The sequence below is a fragment of the Sinohyriopsis cumingii genome, chromosome 15 (assembly GCF_028554795.1).
Source record: "Sinohyriopsis cumingii isolate HCF-2022 chromosome 15, ASM2855479v2, whole genome shotgun sequence".
NCBI classification, from domain to species: domain Eukaryota; kingdom Metazoa; phylum Mollusca; class Bivalvia; order Unionida; family Unionidae; genus Sinohyriopsis; species Sinohyriopsis cumingii.
This window is the reverse complement of record NC_142975.1, coordinates 3,873,019-3,892,134: the sequence shown is the minus strand read 5'-3', so window position 1 is coordinate 3,892,134 and position 19,116 is coordinate 3,873,019. Positions and strand designations below refer to the sequence as shown.

Genomic DNA, 19,116 nt, shown 5'->3' with positions numbered 1-19,116 from the left:
TGACCAGTTTGTTATTCAAGCACAAGTCCATTTCGCTGAACAAGGAATGCATGAAATTGTTGACAGGAGCTACTCTAGCATCGCCTCCTGGATTGGTGTTGTCCGTTTTGATCACTTTCACTTTCAAATACAGGTAACTGCTATTCAGATCGATGTAATCTTCGGGTTGTCCTTTGATTTCAAACTCGATGGGAGCGGAATCCGTCAAAGAGGAGACGGGATGAAATTCCACCCATTGGGATTCTTGCATCGTCATCATGGTAGGGGGCATGGCAAAGAAATCCAGTTTCGACTTGAAACAAGCGCAAGACTCTCGGTGCATCATTTTTTTGTCTGTTTCACAATAATCGAAAACGTCTAAGTCTCGAACGGTTCTTCTTTTCTTTGTCTTTCTAGCTTTAGACGTGTGAAGTCTGGTGAAAGGGTGTTTTCTTCTTCGTCTCTTTCTGCCTTGTCCTTGCTGAATGCCTGACTCGGTAGCGTACAGGGCATTTATAGGTGTGTCCCGTCGGTCCAAAAGGTCTTTGCCCGTTTGCAGCAAGACATTTTTGCCTGCCCTCAAGAAAGCTTCTTTAGGGTTTTGTTTGTCGATGATGACATTTTGGAGAAATTCTTTGCCTTGTGTCAGTGCCGCATCTTTCAAGGCGTGCAATCCGCGTGTCACCATCGGTTTCAACACCGGGGCCACCGAACGAAAGGTTGATTTCAACATATCTCCTAAACCGTGTCCTCGCTGTCGAGCAACCCCTCGGTACACTGGATACATGACTTACTTACGAATCGTGAGAGAACCGTTTTCGAAAATGGAGTTTCACCGTGACTTTTCCTTTGGTGAATGGAATATTTTGTCCCAAATCTCCTTTTATAGCAATGTTGACCGTGTCCAAATAAGACTTGCTGACAGGCAAATAGTGAGGATGTACAAATTCGCGGTGGACGTGGTAATTGTTTCCACCTTCTTCGTCAGTGGCCGTGGCAGAATCCACTTTGAAAGGAATGACACGTAGTAACGGTGCGGAGGTGTGTCCCACCACGTTGTACTCCACCACATCGGAGTACACAAACATCAAATTCAGTCCTTGGTTCAGTTCTACCGGGGCACGAAATAACTTGCTAAAAGACTCGTTGTCGTAAACGATTGGTAATTCGTTTTTCTTGAGCATGGCCATTCTCATGTCCATGTCTCCGCCCAACATGTCAAACAATTCAGGACAAAATAAAATGGACAGGATTTTACTCCCGTCAAATTTCATCAAGAAGCGACGAGCTGCTTTGTGGTATTCCATGGTGACACTTTTTTTGACACTCTCCAAAGCTTTCACAAACACGACATTAAATCTGGAGGTTATGGTGCTCACCAAATGTTGACCACTAAAATAATAGCCTGGAGGAATGAACAAATGATAGGTGGTGTACTTTTGATTTTTTTGTGCCAGGGGTTTTCTTGTCATATTTGCCATAGGTATCCAAGTATTCTGGCAATTGTTCGTCATGAACTTCTACATCAAAAAAATTTTGATTGGGAAGGACATTGAGGACTTTGGTCGGGTGAATGATTTCTACTAAAGCCACTTCCCAATGGGCTTCGTGATCTAATGGGATGGTCTGAGGTAATTTGGCCGTGTAACAGCACAACGTGTTGTTGGGAAACACCTCCATGGAACTGTCACTGGGTAAGGTTAAGTAAAATTGGTTTTGGTGACTCATAATTCCAGAGTTCTGTGGCTGTCCGAGGGATTGCTGGACGTCAGAGGCGTGTCTCCGCTCAAAATGGGGTTGTTGTTGGAGTAGTGGATGGCACTGGCACTGGACGCAAGGTTTCCGTGGTTCCCGTTCGAGGTGAATTTCAGGGAGGGATTAGGAAGCAGGTAACCGATGCAACTGCTCAATAAAATGGTCCACAATTGTTTGTCTCCTTGTTGCAAACTCAAATTGGCAATGGCTGCCCCGATGACACAATACACCACGAAGATTTGGCAGAAAAAAACGATTTGCGTTTTAGGCACTCGTTCTCCGCACCACACCCACAAGGGTTGTTTTTGTAAATCTTGCAGAGAAGAACTGGGTGAAGGAGTGGTCGACGTAGCTGCGTCTGATGTGTGAAAGGGCATGATGGTCACTTCTTTTTATAGTCGATGACTTGCGAAGCGTCGATCCAAGAATCGAAACTTGGTGGATATCCTTTCCAACGTACTTTGACTTCTTTGACACGTCGTTTGCCTACTTTACGGGTTCTGCGTTCGAGAATTCGTTCGATGTCGTACACGTAGTCTTCTTTTTTGGTGACACGTTGTAACTCGGTCAAATAAAACGTTCCTTTGAGCACTTCTCCGTTCATGTCTTCCAATTTATAGACGGCAGGATGACGACCATGCACTCGTCCAGTGACACGAAACAATTCGGTCGTCCAGTTAGGTAAGTAACCTTTGTCGAAAGTGCGTTTGGTTTTGCCAATGCGCACCCAATCTCCTACGGTCAACTCTCCACTTTTCTTGGGGACAGCCCTCGTCGGGGACGTACCAAACAGGCGCTCAAACACCAACACTTCGTTCTCGGGAGTCACTTCTTGCGGGGCACGTCCGATGCTTCGATGGTAAGATTGGTTGTACGCTTGCACCAGGTGCGGTAAGATGTCGATGTACTTCAGAGTGTGGTGATGCGTAAAATATTTCCACATGCGTACTTTCAAAGTGCGTTGAAAACGTTCCACGATGCTGGCTTTGGTTTCGGGATTCTCGGTGGTAAAAAAATGAATGTCACGTTTCTTTAATTCTTTTTGGAAAGCTTGGTTCAGAAATTCGGTGCCTTTGTCCGTTTGCCATCGAAGAGGGTGACGACCGCTTTGTTTCAACACCCGTTGCAGGGCTCGCACTAACTCGCTGCTCGATTTGGAAGTCAAGGGTACGACCCAAGCAAATTTGGAAAAGACGTCGATGACACAAAAGAAATATTTGTAGCCACGATTGTAGCTGGCCAAATGAGAGACATCGGCTAAATCGGCTTGCCATTGATGATCGATGCCTTCCACTCGGGTGCGACTTCTGGCAAACTTGCGTCGAATGGGTTTGTGTAAAGTGTAGGTAGCTTGTTCTTGTAACCATCGTTGCACTTGAGGTAAACGGAGACTTTTCAATCGAGTTTTGGCAGCACGATACAATTTTTGAACTCCTGCGTAACCTGCAGGATGAGAGGGATCGTAGTAAATGCTGGCTAAGACTTTTTCCATTTTTTTTTGTGTTTGTGAGTTAATAAGACACCCACTCTTGTAGGATGCTACTCTTTTTCTCTTGGGGTACTTTCTTGGATTGCAATGCTTTGCGTGTGCGACCGGCAACAGGTGTTGAAGAGGAGGATGTCTGAGCGGGGGATATCGGTTCTTGTTTCACTTCTGTCTTCACTTCTGTCTTCACTTTCTTTTTCTCTTGTGATGAAGAAGGGGTGGCCATCATCTTTTTAATCCATCCAATCCTGGAGGTAGGTGGTGTTGTTAACTGGCGTACTTTTTCTGGTGGAGTTTGAAACCCTTCTTCTTCTTCCTCTCCTTTTTCTGTCTTGGTCTGTGGTAGTGGTGGTACTGGTACTGGTACTGGTGATGGTGCTGAACTTTTCATCAAGGTCTTAAAATCTTTCAGAGTGGGTAGAGCTGTTTCGTCTAAAGCTTTCTGGTGAAAGAGTTGCAGTCGTTGCAAGAGTTGACCGTACTTTTGCGATTTTTCTGTTTCGGACAAATCTTGGCGATCCATCAAGGACTGCAATTCGTGTTGCAACTGGGACATCTCGCTCAAATGGGGATTGGGAGGTAAATGCGGGGTGCGTTGTTCTTGCCAACGATGGTATTCCATCCATCGTTTGTAAGGCACTAAAGCTAGTTTTCGTCCTTCCATAGGGTTGTCAGGGGTCAATTCTGAGATCTTGGGACTTCCGAGGGCCTTTTTATCTTGCTCCCAGCAGTCCTCCCAGCATGGTTCCCAAGACTCCTTTCAGCAAGGGACCTAACAAGAGGGGTAAAATGCCTCCACGTTGGACCAACATCTTTTTCTTTTGACGAATGGGAATTTTCTTTTGAACCATTTGGCGAAGAACGTGACGATGTTTACCTAAACATTGTTTCTGGTGTTTGGACAAAGGGATCGTGCCTTTCAAGACGTTCAAACAACACTCGCACACGGTATCGATGACCTCTTTGGAGGCTGTTTGAGTGAGTTTTTTTCGTAGGGGTGGAGAAGCTTTGGACAGGACAGATAACATGTCCCCATGTTTGACTAAACGAGGAGGCAGTCCTTTCCTTTTCTTTCCTTGGGGTTTAGAAGAGGGATGCTTTCTGGAGGGTGACATCTTTGAGTCTTCAGCACCAAAAACACTGATACCCCTACTTAGTCACAGACCTTTTTTATATTGGAACGCGTCGCCACTGATTGTCTTGACGTCGTATCAACTTGAGGACAGGCATGACACGTCGTGAAGGGGTACGCAACGGACTAAATCGAGCCAGTTCTTGCTTGGACAAATCCAGTAAACTTTGTAACATGCCCGATCTTTCTTGGACTTTGACTTTGGGAGCAGGTACTTTATGAGCCGCAGCCACTGTTGCGAAACTGGAGGGTCCTGCCACTGGGGAAGTTCTTGGGGTCATCAACGGAGAAGTTCTTGATGTGATCAACGTCTCCAAGTACTGTTCGGTTCTTGGTGACATCAACGGAGAAGTGATGGAACCTGAGGCTACCGGAGAAGCAGTCACCGCCTTTGCAGGTCGTGGTTTGCGAGTGTAAGGTTGCGTCCTGGCCGAAGTGCCTCTCTTGCGACTAGTTTTCTTCTGTGGGCTTTTCTTTTTCTGGGGACTTTTTCTCTGTTTCTTTTTCTGAGGGCTTCTTTTCTTTTTCGGGGGTGGTGTCTGGTAAGAGGGGGGTCCCGCCACTGGAGAAGTTCTTGCAGACACGGGTCTTTTTGGGGACCTGGTCCTTTTCTTTTTCTTCTTGGAGCTTCGTTTGACTGCTTTTTTTGTCTTGGGGAAAATTTTGGGAGCATTAGGATCCCATCTTAAGAGAGAGCGAATGATGACCCCTCCTAGGGTACCGCTCCCTCCAGGTTTCAAAATGATTTCTTTTTTGGTTTGAGTGTCAATGCGAGGATCGGCCAGTTGGGTTAAAGCGACTTTGTTTCGATCGAAAAAGCGTTTGGTTTGATGAGGAATCTGAATGATCCCTTGAAGTAATTGACGTGCCGTCACCGTGAACCATCGTAAGACTTCTTTGAGACCAGCTTCTAAGACACGAGCTCGTATTTGTGGATTTTTTTCTCGACTGATGCCGTACAAGGCACGAATCAATTTGACGGGAAGATGCGACTGAAGGGACGTCATGTTCAAACTGTGTGTGTGAGACAGACGAAAAGGGTCTGAGGTTTTTATAGATTTTTTGTGGAATGAAGTTAAGTCGAGGACGGAGACGTGTACAGGACAGGCCCTCCATCTTGGCACCAGTGGTGAAACAAGTGGGTACGAAATCGCAAATCCTCGGGGGTCGTAGGTTTCAAATCGACGAGTAAATAGGCGTGTGGAGTGTGAGTGGCATCGTCGTACTCCTGAGTCAGCCAAGGCGTTCCTAACTGTTTGGCTAAGACTTGCACTTGCGATTTATCTCGAGGGCTTTTAAACAAGACCACGTAAAGCGCATTGAGACTGATGGTGCGATGGGCTTTACTTTGTTGAAACAAATTTTGAGTGATGTAAACGACACTGGCATTACGGTGATGCCCTTTGCGCGTGAACCACAGTTTAATCTCTTCTTCGTCTTCTCCTAACATGTCGTCGAAAATGACCAAATGGGTTTGACGGGAGTCAGAGACGATGCCATCGTCTTCTTTAGGAATGCCTTCCACAAACACGATGGAATCGCCTTGACTTTCTCGCAAGAGGCTGTACGCCGATTGCCACTCTTTGTAACACCACACGATGCGTTGAGGTGGTCGATCGATCAAATGATGTTTATGTTCGATCAAACGTTTGACAAATTCGGTTTTGCCTGAACCGCTAGGTCCAGCAATGAGCATGTTAAAGGGATGACGAAGATACAAAGCCTCCCAACTGGTACGATCTAAGTGTTCGTCGATGACTTTGACAGTGGAGGAAGAGTGAGCAGAGACAGTAGAAGTAGCCATAGTGTTAGGAATGTCACTTGTGACACGAGAAAAACAAGACGAGAGTTTATATACTTTTTTCAGGACACGTTTATTGAATGTTTCAAATATGAACAACACGAAAGACAAAAATACATAAAAGCCAAATAAAGATGTACAGGAATAAAAAACACATCAAAACGATCAAAGTGGAATATAAACAAGTCTCTGTGCAACATGTTCTGGGTAAGCAAGATGTCCTAGGGACAGTGTGTAATGTTCTTACAGTCTCTACATGAGGTACGGTCACACAAGTGACCTCCTGGAATGACCTTTCAGGAATGTCCCCGACAGTCCTGTCCTGGGTGACGGGTTCTTCTGGTACTGTCACTAACACAGGTTGAAAAGTTGCAAGGCTCACAAGCGCATTCCACTTCAGAAACCCCACACTTGAATTGTGCCTTTCTAAACTTGTTTTGTGTTTCTCTAAAAGTATTCATCTTGTTCACTTGGTCCTGGTAGTCACAATGAACTATCGATCTTGCCTATGGTTCCGTTTTATATACAGACCAATACCGACGTGTCCATACGGTAAGGTGAAATGATTGGGAAGTCGCACTCGCTTCTGGTACACGATTTGATAGACTTTTTGCAAGGGTCGACTGACGATGTGGTGAGTGGGTAAACGTACAATCTTGTTGGGTTGATAGGTGGTCACTTTAAAGTGTTCGTCCTCTCCAGACTGCAAGGCTTCTTTCAATACCCCAAAGTTCACCACTTGACTGGTACGATAATTCAGAGTCAATCCTTTCACTTTGCACTGCGTGTGCACTTCTCCTTGTTTGTCCCGATATTCGTAACTGTAATTTTTAGGACCACCACTGTCGAAACTTAGAATCTTGTCGTCGGGATGCTCGTCTGTCCAGGCTCCTAAACGGTCTCCTTCGATGTCAGGGTGCTGTTGACTCGGGTGATGGATGTAAATGCAACTGTCCGTGTCAAAGTACAGGACGCGTTCCCCTAACAGTTCTAAAGCTTCGTACAGTTTTAAGCGAGCATGAGCTGTCACGTAAGCAGCAATGATGACATTTCCAAAAGGGTCGTCTTGTACAAAGTCCAGATCTTCTTCGTAATTGACCAAGATCAAATCCTCGCGAACGACGTCCACGTGTTTCATGTATTTGGTTTTGTCGTGAATCATCTGAAAGTAGCGGGAAGGTTCTGTCAAATACTCCGTCTTGGGTAAACACGGACGTTGTGCCATTTTGCCCCACAAACAATTTAACATCACTTTGGCAAACGATCGCCTGCCTTCGTTTTTATCGATGTGGTCTAAAAAGATGCCTTCTTGTGCGTAGTCTTTCTCTTTGAATGTCTTTTGGTCTTCGGGAGTGTGACACCAGGACGGATAGCCACTGGCTTCTTGTTTCAGTTTCAAAAAAGCATCCACGTAGTCTGCGAAAATGCCTTTCTGCGTGGGGTCACCCTTGTGGTATTGTTGTGTCTTGGGAAAGTGACAAATTTCGTACACTTCTAACAGTTGGTATCCCATGTCCAGAGCTTTGAACAATTCTACGCTGACCCAGGTTCCCGTCAAGGCCCGTTCTTCCTGGGTGTGCTGACAAGGCTGGTCTTGGTTGCACGTTTCGGCACAAGTTCGGCACAAAGGAAACATCAGTTTGCCTTGACAATGGTGAGGTAAGACGGGATGGTACAAGTCCGTGGGAGGCAAAACTTTGCACTTGATCAAGCCTTCGTATTGTCGAATGTTTTTCAGGTCGATGTGTTCCGTGAACAATTGTGGGTGCCCTGCAGGAAAGCGACAATATTTGCACACGTAGGGATACAGCGAACACACGTCCAAGTATTTCATTTCTTCTCCTTTCTCTTCGTCGGCTTGGTACATCAAACAGGTGGCATTGGTCCTTCCTCCGTACAAACTATCTCTCGGGTTCAGGGGGTCAACCAGCTTGTAACTTTCCACGAGACATTTAAACTCGGGATCGGTTTTCAAACGGTGATCGTACTCGTGTTCCCACATTTCCACCACTTGGCATCCTTCCTGTTCTAACTTTAGGCGTCGCTGACAAGTGTCCTGGTACAAGTCTTCCATGGTTCGTTGTAGAAACTGATTTTTAGTTTTACGGTCAGAGTAACAGACGGGACATCCGTGAAATAAGCAGCCGTTAAACTCGTACACGATCTTGGGGTTTTCTAAGTCCCAGCGATCTACCGAATGCGTTCCAATGGTCTTTTCGCCCCCTCCGTTGCGGGCATGCTGAATCCATTTGTCTTCCTTGTCTCACAAGTAATGTAACCAACGTAAGGCTTTGACCGAGTATTGACGTTTGACATAGTTGGTCGTTTGAGGACTGATGACCGCCACGGTGTTTTCAGGCATGAATCTTTGTCTGTACACTAAGGAACACGCTTTGGCAATGGTGCAAGCTTCTTTCAAAGGATCGACCCCTCCGTTTTCCATGAACAGTTCTCGAAATTTTCCACAGCAACGCCGTAAAATGTCCACGTCGGAACGACAATACTTTAGCATTTCTTCCTGAAAGCCGAATGGGTCCGAGGCGTGAGCCTGGTACCAAGCGTAGAAAGCTTCTCGTTGTTTGGTACCCATGTTGTCGGGGTCGTAATAGTGAGCCTCAGGCAAATGGGGTAGAACGGCGTGTTGATTGGCTTCCGTATTGAAAAAGTGTGGAAAATACCCTTTAGCCATTTCTGTCATTCCAAACGTTTTGGGCATTCGACTCAAAGGCATGGCCAAGTAACTCATGGAATCTTTAAACTGTACTTGTCCCACTTGCATGGAAATGATTTTGGCTCCGTTGAAAGCCACTTTAGGTCGTTCGGTGCCTTGTTCCGTATAATACCTCAAAAGAAACTGTCCATCGTATCCGGAGAAATTGTGAGCCATCACCGTGGCATGACGATGACAATCTCCGTAACGTTCGATGTCCTCTTCGCTCCACGTCTTGTCGATGGGGTCTAAGACCCATTGGGCAAAATCGGCTAGCGTGTTCGGTCCCCGAAAGATTTTTTCACGCCCTCCAGGAATCTTGCTGCAGTGAGGGCAATGACTGAAAATAGGTTCTTGAATGCACTTGTCGCACGCTCGATGAGCCACACAGAAATTAGGAATGTGAATGCCGGTCTCTTGCATGCATTCGAAATCGAAAAAGATGAAATTGCCTTTTTCATTTTTGTGACCATCCTCTTTCTCTGGTTGGTATTTTTGCACGTAGCTTTGATGTTCCAAGTCCACGATATGGTGACAAATGTGACATTTTTTCTTTCCTCGACATACGTGTGCCTTGGCATTATTGGTACGTATGCCTTGTCCACACGTAGGGCACAATCTCAGCAGTTGACAAGCACATTTCTGCTGTGAACCTTGCGTCTTCAAATGTTGTTGGTAACAGGTAGGGCTGACAAACGTGCGCAGACAAGTTGAACAAGGCACTGGTCCTTCGCTCAGACAGGGTGGAGAGGCCAAACATCCTGAGCATTTCCATCCGCAATGTTTGTGTTGCTCTCGATTATTATAACCACGGTCACATTTCTCACAGTAATATCTGTATCCCAGGAATCCAGTGATATTGGTAATGGTATCGAAATGGTCATCGTGATGATAAAGGTGAATGTATTTTCCATCCTTAAAATCTTGGCCTCGAAACAACAGCGGTCCGCGCACTTCTTGAGGGTGCACTTTCAAGGTGTAGCGTGGAGCTAGGACATCTTGCAATGTTTGCATTTCAGGAATGCCACAGGGTGTGTCTTTGGACAGGCCCGCTTGTTATAACAGGAGTTCTGCTTCGTTTCGTTGTTTGGCTCGATCGGATTGTCGAATAGTTTTCCAGGCTCTTTTCCATTCTGCCGTGTCGTTCTTGTTGGCATAGGTTCGCCCCACCACGATAGCCCGGGCTAAACACATCTGGTCATGAGGGTTGTAAATTTGGACGAGGCTACGCTTAATGCTGCGAAGATCGTTCACCAATAACATCTTTTTTCGTCCAGTCCCTTGAGGAAGAGAGACGTGAGCCATTTTCAGTGTGGCTTTTCCATCGGTGATGTCAAACTCGTCATTGGATTGTTGCACCTGTTGTATCTTGTCCATGACTTTGGAAGGGGTCAGTTCTGTGGGTCTGCTAAACTCGATCCAAACAGGGGACTTCAAACCATCGTGTTGTATGGATAGTGTCAAGCGATCGTCTTCTTTGGGTTGACATTGTCGCTTGAGTGCGGTGAGTGAAAAATCCCACATCTCGGTGATGAACCCTTCTGCTTTCTCTAAGGGTACTTCGGACGTGAAATCTTTAAACTTCACCGTGTAGGTGTAAGCCGTGGTTCTAAATTTTCTAGAGGAGCGCTTTTCTGTCTCTCGAATGGAATAGTATTTGTCAGGGTTAACTAAGGGCGGTGAACTTGGTTGAGAGGGCTTGGATTCTGGTTCACTCATGTCGTCTTCAAAATCACTGGCATGAATTTGTGCCAAGACTTCAGCTCTGGTACGAGGCGATAGATCACGTTTCTGCCTCTTACTTTCTTCTTCTTTCTTCTCGAATGAATAGGATCGTTTCATCTTGAGTGCAAAACGTCAAATGACTCAAGTTTAAACACCATAGACTAATTTATAGTCATGGCAGACCAGCGTATATAAAAGTGTACGTGTCTTGTCCTTTCACTATTCATTTCACTCTCTACCTGATCACAACGATGGAAGAGACTAGCCAGATGGAACGTTTCATCAGAGCGTTGCGAGGGGTCATTAGAAAATTCTCTTCAGACCAGCCTTCGGACTGCTCTCCTTCCTTTCGAGATAAAAGTGAAGATACTTGCTATATCTGTCAAAAGAAAGGGCATTGGTCTTCAGAGTGTCCAGACCGTCAAAAAAGAAAAACAGGGGTTAAAAGAGACAAAAGTCAAGATACCTGTTATTATTGTAAAGAAAAAGGACATTGGTCTCCAGATTGCCCCAAAAAGAAACAAGAGGAGTCAGAAGAAGAGAGGGATTCTTCAGAGAAAGAAGAGGAAGAAGAAGAGGAAGAAAGCAGACAGGTGAAGAAAAAGAAACAGGAGAAGAAAAGAAGAAGGGAAGAAAGTGAGGAGGAAGAAGAGGAAAAGCCTGTGAAGAAATCTAAAAAACAGAGAGAGTAAATAATGACACAAAAGAAGTGAATGAACTTTTTTAAGAGTGTTTATGTTGTGAATTGAATTGTAACTATGGATGACAGAATACATTAATGATAAAAGGTAAGTGACTTTGGGTTATGATTTTAAAATAAGAACCTACACTCACGCACTCATACACAGACACGTACTATACGGGTAAAATGGGTTGTTATTTTGAGTTATTGGCAATTGAAATGGTATCTCTTTTCGAGAGAAGTGGGTGGCCCTGAAAAGGGCCGTTATTTTCTTGGTGTAGGGGTGAGTTTAAGCAATCAACTTTAACTGTCTTAAGCCTTTGCCACGTCCGAGGCCTACTTTTGATGATGATGATTGGGTTGAAATCACTAAGGGTGGTAAGATAGGCTTAGTCTCAGGGTTGGCGTGTTTAGCTCGGGAAGGTCGTATTCTCTTCGGTCGTGATAAAGAAGTCTGATACATTTGTTTCAGACTTCTTAACTCCGCTAAAATGTCCAACAGTACCGTGACCGTTTGACTTTCACCCTCTTGTTTCTTTGCTGCTTCTTCTTCTTCTTGCTGTTTTTTTCTTCTTACCTCTTCTTCTTGCTTCTGTTGCTGTAGCAGAAAAGCTTGTTCTGCTTCCTTTTGTCTCTGTATAAATTTCTCCAATTCTTCTTTCTGTCTCTGTCAAAAATTCTCCACGTGCGGTAAAGATGGTAACGAAGGTTCTGGAACAAATTCTTGCGAGGTCAGAAAATCCACAAAATCCCAGTTTACGGCTTCTGAAAGTAAGCCCGGGTTCCCTTGGGTTGAATCCACCGTCGGTGCACCCCCATGGATCGTTTTCTGAGTTTCCGTCATGTTGAATCACTGTCGCATAGATTGACAGCGCACAGGCGCTAGCGAATGTATATAGGCCACGTGACGTCACAGACTGCTCTTGTAACAAGATAACCGGGTGGGATATTTCGGATTAACAACAGAACACGTAATGACGACACATATATATGATTTAATGTGGCGATTTATATGAATACTGGATTATGAAGATGTGTGCGTATTTATAATCCAAATATTGGATCTATTTAACATAAAAACGCACAGTTTCAAAGATGGAAAAAATATACAAATAAATTTAGCTCAGTAACCCTAAAATACAGGATAAATGATTTCACAAATGATTCAATAATGGAAAGATGAATATAGTTCACTCAAATAGTAAACAATGTAAGCCAAATGATTCAATAATGGAAAGATGAATATAGTTCACTCAAATAGTAAACAATGTAAGTGTTTACACATAGTAAAAAAAAATGTATTCGCTCAGGTAGCGAAATTATGTCACTAAATAAGAACGGATATACAATCTATCCTTCCAGTCCTAAATAATACACTGGGTCTTACTAACCCAAAATTAGCATACAGCTAAAAATACATGTGTGGAGATGCACTCCGTCACCCGTGCACCATATCCGCTCCACAGCTCCTCTGAATCAATTTCACAACCAATATAGACTCCGGACCCTCGGAATACTATGATCACTTGAAACATTAGACCCTCCGGACACTTGAAATATTAGACCCTCCGGACACTTGAAATATTAGACCCTCCGGACCCCCTGGTCCTTTGACGGCTCTACAGCTGGGTCACCTTAGTCACTCTTGACATTCCGGACGCTAGACATTAGACACTCCGGCACCTTAAACGCTCCGGACACACGGACGTTTCTACACTCTGACAACACCGGACACCCCGGATATTCCTACCATCAAAAACTCACTCAGTCGAAAATATACCCGATACAGTGTACTACACTTGTTACAGATATAACGTAAGGACGTTATGCATGGTAAGTTAAGAAGATTATATTATAATGGCAATTACAAAACAGGTTCAATAGTAAACCTAACCCTGCTTGATAAGACAATAGTAAACAATTCTTTTAAAAAATGTAGCTTTACATTACCAATATAAATCTACGTCGCAACAAGAATAAAAAATGCACGCATTATGGTATGTAAAGAAAACTATAACAAACATGCAAAGGCAAATATGGTAATACACTAGTTATCACTTAAAACCCAAAACATTACCTACCCCTACAGCTGGAGTTGTGCGAATCCTTTTAGCAGGCCGCTTGCTGACAAAACCATTAGTATTGTGAAGGTCCTTTACATGCAGTAACGCATTTATACCTTATGAATTTTCGTTATTCTTTATCAAAGGCACCTTGCACGTGTGGCACAGGACGAATCGTAGTCACGATTTCGAAATACATAGACCATATTATAATCACCCTCGGGTATTGTTGTACAGAGAAAAGAAACGAAACCCGAGTACATGTATTTAATTAACAACATTTACACCATTCCGTGACAGCTCTCTTCCGATTGGATGCGGACTGACTGAATTTCGTCACGCGTGTTTGGATTGGTCAACGAACTCAATCCGTTTCAATCCTTCCTCTCCCTATAAATAAGCGCAGTTCAGTGCAATCACTCACTCACCTATTCTCGTAGCCGCAAGATGTGGACTGACGTTGAATCTTCCACCCTCGTGTCTTCAATGATGTTCAGGACGGACATGCTCATGTATGTCCGATCCAAGTGGACCGTTGTCCACAGGACCACCAGCAGTCTGTGGATACGAAGAGTCTACATAGAGAGACAAGGTTGCCTCAAGAGGACTCTGATGTATGGCCCTGCTGTAAGACGCAGCTTGAGGACAAGAAGATGCCACAGATGCCTTTTATGTTAAGGGCATATTAACATAAATCCAAAGGCCCTTTTCAGGGCCACTCCTATTTCTCGAAAAGAGATTGACTTTCAATTGCCTAACCCCGAATTATTATTTTATATGTGTGTGTGTGTGTGTGTGTGTGTGTGTGTGTGTGTGTGTCTTCGCGCGTACGTTGTGTGTGTGTGTGTGTGTGTGTGTGTGTGTGCGTGTTATGTCCCTCTCCCCTGTTCCCTTTCCATAGACCCATCAGGTCTGGACCCTGTTACAATTCCCCATGTTCAATTTCCCTTGTCGCTAGAGTTGCCCATGCTTTTTTCCCCATGTTCAATCCCCTTGAGGCTAGAGTGGCCCAAGACTTTTCTCCATGTTAAATTTCCCTTGAGGCTATAGTGGCCCAGGGTTTTTCTCCATGTTAAATTTCCATTGAGGCTATAGTGGCCCAGGGGGGTTCTGTAATGCTAATTCCCATTGAGGCTATAGTGGCCCCCTATACTACTCATGTTTTGACCATGTTGCTACTTTTAGTGTGATCAACGTTTGGATATTACCGTTAGATATATTGCATTATTTTACCAGGTTCTTCTCCATGCTGTGTTTATTTGAGTTGGTAAATTTCAATGCTTGAATTGAATACGTGATAAAAGTCAGCATTTGCACTGCTACAATATGGTGCACTTTTACCGTTAAAACTTAATGCATTTTGAACCTATTTGTTTCCATTCTGTGTTTATTTGAGTTGGTAGTTTCAGTGCCTTTTGCCATGAGGTATTTATTGCAAAATGTTGTGCATTGTGGTGATAAAAACTCTGCACTTCTACTGCTAAAACTGATTCGCTTTTGAACCGTATTCTTCTCTATGCCGTGTCTATATGTGTAGGTATATTTGAATGTATTTTGTGTTGAATTTGGTATTTTGAATTTTCTCCACAAACGTGTTTTATTTAACAAGTGAAATATCTGCTTGTTTTGGGTATGTTTTTAACTATTTCATTTAACATGCGGTGTTCAATATCTTCTCCAAATCGTGCAATAATTGTAGAGTGAAAAAAATGATTTTAATAGATCAATGTTTTTATTTTGTCACGTACTAATTTGTTTTGTCAAGGAACTCATAGGGAAACCTTGCTTTGTTGTGTGCGAATTTAAACCTCATCAGCATGCTTTCCTCCCAGTTCACCTGTCACGTGCTTAGTACTAATTGTCCAATATTCTCTACTTCAATCTTTAGAACGTTAGCCATCGTCTCGTTTTTCAAACTCCTGTCCAATCTTAAGAAACTTGCTAATGGCCAAAACAAAAGGTTAGAAAGAGGACATCAATATATATATATATATATATATATATATATATATATATATATATATATATATATATATGTGTGTGTGTGTGTGTGTGTGTGTGTGTGTGTGTGTGTCTTTAACTTCAAAAACCTTCATATCATCTTTACTGTTTATCCTTTTTACTAAACGCTTCTACATACTAGTTTTAGCGTTGGACGTAATTTAGTTTAACTAACCTTGATATTGAATTCAATCATTGTTGAATTATATTATGAGATGTCTTACAAGACAGAATTCACAATTTTATTTTGTAACGTCTGCGTTCTTCTGACATTTATTTACGTTATTTAAATGGCTTGAGATTTAATCTTTGTACATTCAAGCGTATTGATGTGTTGCTTCCTTCCGTTTTTCAGTTTTGTCTTGTTCTCAGAATAGTAATATCTAGAGTATGACCAGTCGAAAAGAAAGTTTTTGCTCAGCTTCTATGATGTTTACCCTTTCGATGTGTTTGTACAGTGGAAATATATTCTCTTTATTCAACGTCTACTGATGTAGGCGGAGCATTTAGGGATTTCCTTACATATGTATGCGCTGTAAGCTTATGTGACTAGGTCATTACACTTGACGTTTTTAAATTTTGCTTTGATGGTGTTTCGTAATATTACAGAAACGTCTGCAATGTTTCACTTAGAACCTTGAAGAAAGCAATTTCATTTCACACACTTGTTGCCCCTTGCCGAGACGTTACCATAGTTATCCAATTTGAACCCGAGAACTACGAAAGTTGCAGAACATTTGTTATTGCTTGTAACAACATATATATTCCTCCTATTTCATTATCTGACGTTTTCATTCTTTCTGACTCTCATATATTATGTTATATTTATATACATGTGTTTTTTTGTTTGTGCCAATATTAACATAGATCTTGCGTATTTGTTTGAGTAAATAAAATGAGTTCAAACGTTTTAATTAGTTAAGAAAGAATTACATTGTTATATGTGTATTGTTTCCACACACTATCACGGTTTTTCTGCTGGCGTGCATATTTATCAGACTGCGCCTGTCAGTCTATGCTGCACTAGAACATTTTAAAATGTCCCATATCTTGATTCTTAATACGAATAAATCACCATTTCTGTACTAACTGTGATCGTGTTCTATTTAGTATGTACCCTTAGAGTAGGCTTGTAAGGGAGGCAACTCGCGATAACAAGAATAGGTCTATTTGCAGGTCACAACAAAACTGTTTTAATCCCCTTTCTGTCATCGTATGACTGGTTTAAAAACTGTTTTAAAAAGTCATTCTGTTGCAGATTTTCCAAGGCAAATAAAATGCCAAAAACATGAAAAAATGCATGCATGCATATGCTAATGAACTTATTTATAACCACTTGTAATTGTTGACTGTCCAAAATGCGTCCAAGTATGGTACTAAAAGAGCCTTTTAAACTTCGTTCCGTACAAAATCTACATTCGTTATTAAAAGCATGCCAGGTGATGGTGGCATAACAAAGTACAATAAACTTCTGTCAGTACATGAAAAACTTGAAAGCACTTAGTTTAAATCTCGGCTTTGTGACATGCTAAAAAAAAATAACTACATTGTAAACAATATAAATAACCGAGCAATTATATTGTGTTAGTCATGTTTTGACTACCAAGAAACAGCTTTGCTTTAGTTGTCTTATATCAAAAGCGGAAGTAGGTCAATATATTTAGATTTAGGTTTCGTGTACTTCGCGAAATTTTGTCTTCGAAAGTTCAGAATTATCCGCTCAACAAGGACAGTATTTAAAAAAAATCCATTTTGAAGTTATACCACACGTAATTCAACAATATCAATATATAAATATCCCATCTTGAAGTTATACCACACGCATGTGCTTCAACAATAGCAATAAAATATCCCAGATCGAAGTTATACAACACTTGCTTCAACAATGGCAATATAAAAATATCCCATCTTGAAGTTATACTACATCTGCTTAAAATATCTAACCTGACCTACTTCTCCTGCCACCCGTTTCTAAATTAATTTCAATTTTTTGTTTGTTTGTTTTGAAACCAAACAATACGTTAAATGTATAGGAGCTGTTTGAAAATATAATCCTTGTTGCTTCACTGGTAGGTCTGGCTGAATGGAAGGTGCCGAGCGGAGGGATGTTTCTCTGGATTAAGGTCAAGGTCACGAATGATTCATACAGGATTGTTACTGAGAAACTGAGAAACAGAAAAATTCTCATGATGCCAGGTGTCGCCTTTAAGATCAGTTCGAAAATACCCTCTGCACACATCCGGGTTGCATATTCTTCTGCATCCGAAGAGCAACTGGATAAGGTAATATTTAGGTTCGTGGTTAGTCTAAACTGCGTTCCACAGGTTTACTTTTATTCGGTTCTTGTTACTGCCGGTGGAGTCTTAGTTTCGTGCAACTAGACCATTCGCTAAAGTCTGTGAGATAATAGTCCGATAATGTTATATCAAATGACAAACGATCAAAACGAGCCTTACCACAAATATGGTAAAGTTGCTTATTGCCTGCTAAATTAATCAGAATTTGTTTATTACATACATGGACAGCTTGTTCAAGTAATTCCAGTTGTCTCTTCTGCGCGAATATCTTGCACCTTGTCAGGCTTTTATAATAAATCACACGAAACTTGCACGAGTTATCGGTTTGGCACTAATACATTCTATAAGTATGCTGACACGTATCGCTTATGCACAAATAGTCCTGATGTCCGTTACGGTGCAGATGTTGCATTTTCGGACAAAAGGTAAAAGAAAAGATTTTAAAAAAATAATTAACAACATCTATTGGCAAGAATGAATTGTCATCTGCTTAACCGGACACACTGCTTGGATGGGTAGATCTCTTGCAGTTGAACAAGACCGAATAAAAGTAAGCCAGTTGATCCCAAAAGAAGCTAATTGATGGTGCGTGTATATGTCTGTATGTGTGTGCAGGTGGATGGGTGTAAAATTTGTTGAAGAGAGTTCACATATTGATAGATTAACATAGATTGATAGATTAACATACAGACAGACAAACGGATAAAGTAATGCTGATGAAACAAATTGTTTCGATTTGTTCCCTATATAGTATCCAAACTGCCTAGAAATATAAAGATTTGTTTGGTATATTATTTGTATAGTAATGCCCTTCCATCTCATACAGAAGACAAAATGTTTTAACTGTAATGAAAGCCTTAAAATTTACAAACGTATACTACGTTATAGATAGCTGCTTGTCTAAAAATGCTCTGAGACTAGACCTTTCCGGTAAATATCAATAATCGGTGATCTTTCCCGATCTTTAACCAATTCTGATTTGATGGTTGTATAGTATTTTGAAAGAGGGAACTCAAGACATTTGGGACTTCTCCTAGGGGTTTGGAGATCCAGAAAGACTAATTCCAATGCGTCCTGTTTAATGTCTTCAGGTGACTGATTGAAACAAGCATTTTTATTCCGTGATGAGCCTGGTGTTTTTCCTAGCTGAGAAGGTCGTGTCCTTCTCAAATAAGTACAGTTTATATAACACGTTTGGTTTTATATTTGAAGATTTTGCTATTTTTTTTGCCTTTATCTTAGTTTTTGTTATCCTTTTTGGATACGTCAAGTTACTCCTCACTATATATCCTGGGTTGTGCTGATGTACCTCTAAACTCACTACTAAGTTTTCGCTGTATAACATATTCAAATCAAATTGGTTATATCCAGGACATTGTTGGACCAATTTTTGTGAGGTCATGAGATATGTGTCCAATGTATTACACATAACTAAACGTCTTCGAAATTGATATTGAAATTAGTGTGAAAAAGCACATTGGATAG

General features: G+C 42.1%; 1 protein-coding gene across 1 annotated transcript in view; it reads left to right on the top strand.

Moving 5' to 3' along the window:
• The window catches only part of LOC149781141 (kynurenine/alpha-aminoadipate aminotransferase, mitochondrial-like), a 292,699-nt gene that overhangs the window by 272,147 nt on the left and 1,436 nt on the right, over nucleotides 1–19,116 (top strand). Inside the window, exon 12 of the mRNA XM_089935252.1 lies at nucleotides 17,408–17,616. Within this exon, the coding sequence (XP_089791378.1) occupies nucleotides 17,408–17,616 (209 nt within the window). The remainder of the gene's footprint in view (nucleotides 1–17,407; nucleotides 17,617–19,116) is intronic.